At 35.9% G+C, this 6,785-nt stretch overlaps 1 protein-coding gene across 2 annotated transcripts in view; it reads left to right on the top strand.

Moving 5' to 3' along the window:
• The window catches only part of TPH2 (tryptophan hydroxylase 2), a 93,212-nt gene extending 87,836 nt beyond the window's left edge, over window positions 1–5,376 (top strand). For both annotated transcript variants that reach the window (XM_089526814.1, XM_089526816.1), the window contains 2 exons: window positions 4,959–5,092; window positions 5,202–5,376. In XM_089526814.1, the coding sequence (XP_089382940.1) occupies window positions 4,959–5,092; window positions 5,202–5,376 (309 nt within the window). The remainder of the gene's footprint in view (window positions 1–4,958; window positions 5,093–5,201) is intronic.
• Window positions 5,377–6,785: the final 1,409 nt, after the last annotated feature.

Raw genomic sequence — 6,785 nt, 5'->3', positions numbered from 1 at the left:
GTGATAGGTCCCTTCCACTGCAGTTCCAATATGCTGGCAGTCAAGTTGCATCCATGGGCATGATTCTCCTCTTCTGCCCACTCCTTCCTATTCCCAAGAAGGATGTTTTCCTTTCCTTTTCTATTCCCCCCCTTTTTATCACAAAATATTGGCATAATTGCTTTCTTGAGTTAAAAATAAAAATAAAAAAATAAATCCAAAAGGCATGCTGGGGAGGACATGGGGCAGGAATCTGGTGTTATAGAGGCCTTGTGGACCATAGATCACCAAAGCAGCAACTGTGCACTATTACAGAGAAGTACGATAATGAATGCTCCCAAACTGGTATGTTTCTGCTTTCTTAGAATAACACAGCTGTGGTGACAATGAAAGTTGGTGTGATAAAGTCTTTGGTCAGACTAGGCATCAGATGCTGGAGAGTGGCAGCAGGGTAATGAAGAAGAAAGCTGAGTACTCCACAAATTCCCCACAGTTGCAAATAGTACTTTATCACTAGCATTAAATAAATATTTAGAATGAGAGGGGACATCATCTTGTTCTTCAGAAAGAAAAATATCTTGGGGAGCCCTGGCTCCTGGATTCACCAACAGAGAACTGAAATTTAGAATAACAGCCATTTTGAGATAAACTGTTTAAAGCCAGAGCTATATCATGTTAAGTAAAATTTGCTTGTTCTATACCCCTCTGTTTTTTTGTGGTATCCCTGTGCAAACTTTACAGCAGTCTATAATGCTGAAAACACTTGTGAGACACTATATTTGTGCCTAGCAATGGAAAAATATAACAGCACGTAAAATTCAAGTGTTCTCTGAAGTCATAAAACCATTGCAATCCAAATCCCTTTTACATCTCTTGACAGTGTTACACTAGCTTAGAAATTCAGTGTCTTTGTACTAATCATTTTGCCAATTAGGTAAAAATGAAATTTGATTGTGCTTTCTGGGCAATATAGACCTGGGACTCCAGCCACTTCTACATTTGTTTATTTGTTTGACACATGTATATACTGCCTTTCATAATATATTTGTTCCAGGGCAGTTTATGATACAAATTAAAACAATAAATACAGTAAGACAACACAGTAAGTGGAAACACTACATAAAGAAATAACCAAGGTATAAAATTTGCCAATGCACTATTAACATCAAGAGTAAACAGTGTAGTGTGCTCGGTGTCAGTGAATTGACCGTGTATGCATTTCTAAGACCAATTCAAAGTGGTGGTTTGGACTTTTAAAGCTGCAAATAATTTTTGAGCAAGTTACTTGAAGGACCACTGAAACTTTTCTTGCTTTAAGGTCCTCCTTGGAGGCCTATCAGATCCAGTCAAGTTTAGTAGATAGTAATGTGCTGGAGAAAAGGGCTTGGAAGCAGGATTTTGCTTTGAGACAAGTGCATCAGTTTCAAAGCTTGAACTCAAAGTAAGAGCCATGATTGTCCTCACTTTCCACTGTACTAGTTGCCTCTGTCCATTTTTGATTTTCTGTTCTGCACCAAATCAAGGAATACATACCTAGTTTAGTGAAATCATCCTATAGGGAAAAAAATTAAATATGTTTTTGCAGATGTGATTTATGTAGAGGACAGGCACCTGTCATGGTTGATGAATGGTTAGCTCTTTAGTGTTGCTGTCACATTTGAATTCACTATTAAACATTTCTTTTAGATGCACAAATATTTTGGCACTTTAACACTTCTCTTTCCCCCCACTTAAAGCATTTTGTGCATGAGTCATTGTATTGTTAGGACTCACTCATAATTTACTCATACTATAGGGAAAACTGAAAAACATCTAGGGGTAGCTGTGTTGGTCATATAGCAAATCCAATAACATCCAAACAATGATACCTTTACTGAGCTAACCAAAATGCACAATTACATGCTTTTGAAGTCACACTGGCTTCTTCATCAGACAAACAGATGTCACTGGTAGATATTCAAATTCAAGGAAATTTAATGTCCATTTGCAATTCAAAGAAGATGTTTCCTTGGAATCCAGTATGTCTCCTTCCTTTGTGAAGCCACAGGTTCCTATGTAGGTAGAGAACACTGAATTTCTCAAGAAGTCTTCATGTTTTGTATCAGGAAAACTTTAGGTGGTGTAGCTGTAAAGCATGCCAATCAGTGCCAATATTAAAAAAAATTGCTTTACCTTTGTTTTTGTTTTTTTAATTAATTTTTATTGGTTAAAAATCCACATATAACAAATCCACAAATCCACACATTGATATACAAAAAAGACAAAACAATACCAAAACAACACACATGTAAGCCTCCTTAGAAGGTTCAATAGTCTGAGCTTGTTATACAAAGCTAACACCCATTAATGCATAACAGTTGAATTCTAAAATCTATTTGCCGTGTACATTCCTGTTGAAATAAATTTACTATCTTGTTTTCTTAACAACAAAGAAATAATACTCTGTCATGAAACATAATTAATTTCTACCTCCACTCTCTGTGGCTGACCTTTATATTATTGGACTACCAGATAAAATTGCTTACTATGCCTTCAGCTGTTATAAATTCAATTAAAGGTATCCAACTTTTCTTCCTTTTATTCCAATCTTTATCCCTAATCAAGCATGTAAGTTTGTCCATTTCAAGGTAAGACAATAATTTCAACAACCAATCATTCCATGTCAGATTGCTTCTTTCTTTCCATTTTGAAGCGAAGACTATCCAAGCTGCTGCAATCATGTCAAACAAAAGTACACCATATTTAGCTTCTAAATGTGCGTCAGATATCATAGTTAATAAATAACATTTCAGATCTAACCTAAATTGACAACCTAATTTTTTTTGAATCTTTACATGAATTTGGGTCCAATATTTTTTAGCAACTTCACAATTCCACCACATGTGGAAAAAAGAACCTGGAGCTTTCTCACATATCCAACATACCGGATTGTTCTTTTTATATATTTTGGCTAATTTTGTGGGCGTGAGATACCAATGGTTTTGCATTTTGTAATAATTTTCTTTAATCTCCACACAAATTGTATGGTTTAGTCTATGTGTCCATGTTTTTTCCCACTGATCCAGGGGTAAGGCCTCATTTAGGTCTTGAGCTCACTTGATCATGGATGGCTTCACATAGTCCTCATACGTTTCAATTTTCAACAGAAATTTGTAAAAAAGTGAATTTTTGGGGGGCTGTCTGCAAATATAATCTTATCAAATTCTTGTGGCTCCAAATAAATACCAAATAGTTTATTATCACAAATATATCTTTCTCTAATCTGACGGAACAAAAACCAAATTAATGAAAACCCTTCTGTACACATTTCCTCTTGTGATTTGAAATTGTAGCTATTAGTTACAGGATCAAATTTAATCATATCTTTATAAGTTAGCCAAATCTTAGTATGTATTAAATCATTTTTATGAAAAGCTTTGTTAATTGAAACCCAATATAGCAGTTTATTATAAATTAGTTGTTTAAATTTGAGCCAAGCTTTAATTAACGGTTTTCTTATAAAGTGGTTCAAAAACACCTTATTTACCTTTGTTTTGTCATAAAAGAGATACGCATGTATACCATAAATCAAATCAGCTGACTCCAAATTCAAAATCTCTCTGTTCTCTAACTTAAACCAGTCAATTAACCAATCAAAACAACATGAATAAAAATAAATTTTAAGATTTGGTAGCCCCATTCCGCCTCTTTTCACTTCATCCGGCATCGTCTTTAACCTAACTCGGGTTTTTTAACCCTCCCATATAAATTTACGAAGTACAATGCCTGAGTTTAAACACTTCACCTCCTGAATCGTTCAGTTGGAAGTGAATTTGCAGATACAATATATGCGGAGAAGAAGACTTTCTTTGCTGCATGTACTGCTACCTTGTAGGAATGAAGATGTACTGTATATTGTGCCTTGTTGGATACAAGCTGACTTTTCTACCATCTGCACAGTCACTGTCGTTCCCATTTCAGCTGTCTGAGATATTCTGTAGGGAGAGGGGTTGGCATATTTTTTTAAAGGATGCTTCTGGTCGGTATTATTTTCAAGAACTAGCATGAGGCAACCAATTTCTGTGAAGATGGCAATTGGCTGGGCCATGATTAGCAAGTAAATCTCACACCACAGAAATCCAAAACATTCTCAGTTATCTATGTGCTACTCAATTCCTATGTTGTTCTGCAAAATGAGATAAAATACTTGCTGCAAGTGCTTTATTTGGCCATTCCAGTTCAATATCACCAGCAGCCCATGCTCTGAGTTGATGTGTGTGTGTGCATAACCTTTTCTTGTAGTGGTGGGATAAGGTGCAACTTCCCCCTGTGGCTCAGACCACAGGCCACTGCTGGTGAACATATATCTAGAGGATATTTCTCTTTCCGTCAGGTAGAGGATGATCTAACAAATAAAGAAGCTGATCCAACACTACTTCTCTAAATATCTGCATGGTTATCCCTTTCCTTTCTACATCTGTATATATCAGTTTGTGTAGTCCTTCCCTTTCAGCATGTTTGGAATGTTCTTGGTTAAAGGGCAACCTCTTTTATCCAAACACAATTAAAAATTATGCAGTGGTTATCTGTCACTTCTAGACCTAAATGCATCAATATGATGTGATATTGGCTATGAGACAAATGACACAGATTTTGTGAATGACATTGGTGGGATTGAAATTTTACTCATATGGCTGTGAACATGTATTGCTACTGCTCTGGATAAACTGATAATTTTTTCAGCCACTTCTGCATATAAGGGAGACATATCTCTGATTGGTTTTTAACAATGTAATCATTGGGGATGGGGGAGATCTTAGAGGGACAAATAGATTTTTGAGTAACAATTCATCAATCCTATTTGTGATGAAAGAGCACTCTGGCTAAACTGTGTAAGACTAGCAATGGTGTGAGAGCATATTTGCTAGTAAGGCTGGGTGCTTAGAAACACTTGAGAATTCCATGTTATAATTTAACTGTCGATGTGGTGTATTTTGCAGCATGCTCTGTCTGATAAAGCTAATGTGAAAACATTTGATCCAAAGACAACCTGCTTGCAAGAATGCCTTATCACAACTTTCCAGGAAGCTTACTTTGTATCAGAAAGTTTTGAAGAAGCCAAAGAGAAGATGAGGCAAGTTTTTTCTCCTGACCCTTAAAAAACAACTCCCAAATCTAATTTTCTCTTATCTGGTGGTGCAAAAAATATGAGTTAATTCTCTTTTATTTTTCTTTTGTTTCAGGGACTTTGCCAAATCAATCAATCGTCCCTTTTCTGTATATTTCAACCCATATACCCAGAGTATTGAAATTCTGAAGGATACTAGAAGTATAGAAAATGTTGTCCAGGATCTTCGAAGTGATTTGAACACAGTGTGTGACGCTTTAAGCAAAATGAATAGATACTTGGGTATATGACTTAGTGTTGTGGCTTTGGAGTTTAGCTATCCCAGCACCTTGATGAGATGTGCTTATCCTTTTAGTGTCTATTCCCTCTTTGTTGCATGGCTGCACACTTGCTCAGTGTATCCTTTTATTGACACGTTAGCTTCAGATATGCCAATAAAAATGTGCAAATTCACAAGCAGAACACACTGGCTTAAATCCTATTGCTAATCTCAACTAGAGTAGACTCACTAAATCAACACCCATTGATCAACAATTCAACAACTGATTTAATGAGTCTACTCTACGAATAGGACTCACTTTTATGTTGCTACCTGCTTTCAAAAAGACCTTAGGATAACTTACAAATACAGAAAATCAACAAAACATGCACACATATCAATACAAGCACATGCTTAAGATAATAAAGCATAAACAATCTATACAATCAACCAATCATTCAGTAGGAGTCATAGTTTATAATTATATTTTTTGAAATATAACAGTCTTTACTTATTTCTTGGAGCAAACAGACCAAATGGATGTAATTGCAGGAAAGTGTACCATAAAATTGGTTCCGTAACCCAAAAGACACTGCTTTTTGTGCCAATTAACTTGACCTCAAATAGTGGGGGAACTTAATGCAGGGCTGGTCTTGATGATCTTAGCATATTATAAAAATCCAAGCCGATTCAGTTGTTCCTGGAGATATAATCTAGACTTCAAATGTTAGGACCAACACTTATAATTGCATTTGGAAACAAACTAGAAGCTAATGCAGTTCTTTCTCCACATATATAATGTGCTTTTTGTGGCCATCATTAATGAGCTAGCAGTCATATTCTCAACCAGCTGTGATTACAGGATAATCTTCAAGGCCATTCATAGAGTGCATTATAAAATCTCTAACCTTTAGGATATCAAGGCATGCAAGTCCATGTCACACATTTCTAGCTCTGCACAGCTGACAAAAGGCATTTGTAGCTATAGATATTAGCTGAATCTCCAGGCACACAGCTAGGAACAGGAACCATTCTCAATTTGTCTTTCAGAGGGAGTAGAACTTTGTATTGAGAAGGTAGACAAGCAATTCTGAGATACAACCAACAATTCACAAAGATTATGGGCTGCTTGTTCATGCTCATTCATTCCTTGATGAATACAGCATCAGTTCTTTAGCTGAACATCACCTCAATCACAATGCTTTGCAAGTGAGTCATCAAGTGTTGAGTAATCAAGTTATGTACATTGATGTGTGAGACAACTCTGATGTCATCCATAAACATGATATATAAAGATTCTTACTTGGCATTGATTTTATTTTGTTTGAGAGGTAGTTTCTCGAAAAGCAAAAGCAACATTATTTCCCATAAGGGAAACACATTTCTGCTTTTACAACTACACTAGAACTTGTGAGGACCCCATGCCATCACAAAATTTTC

The sequence above is a fragment of the Sceloporus occidentalis genome, unplaced genomic scaffold (assembly GCF_023333645.1).
Source record: "Sceloporus occidentalis isolate IW3139 unplaced genomic scaffold, rSceOcc1.0.p SCAF_5, whole genome shotgun sequence".
Taxonomy (NCBI): domain Eukaryota; kingdom Metazoa; phylum Chordata; class Lepidosauria; order Squamata; family Phrynosomatidae; genus Sceloporus; species Sceloporus occidentalis.
This window is presented reverse-complemented; position numbering and strand designations above follow the sequence as displayed.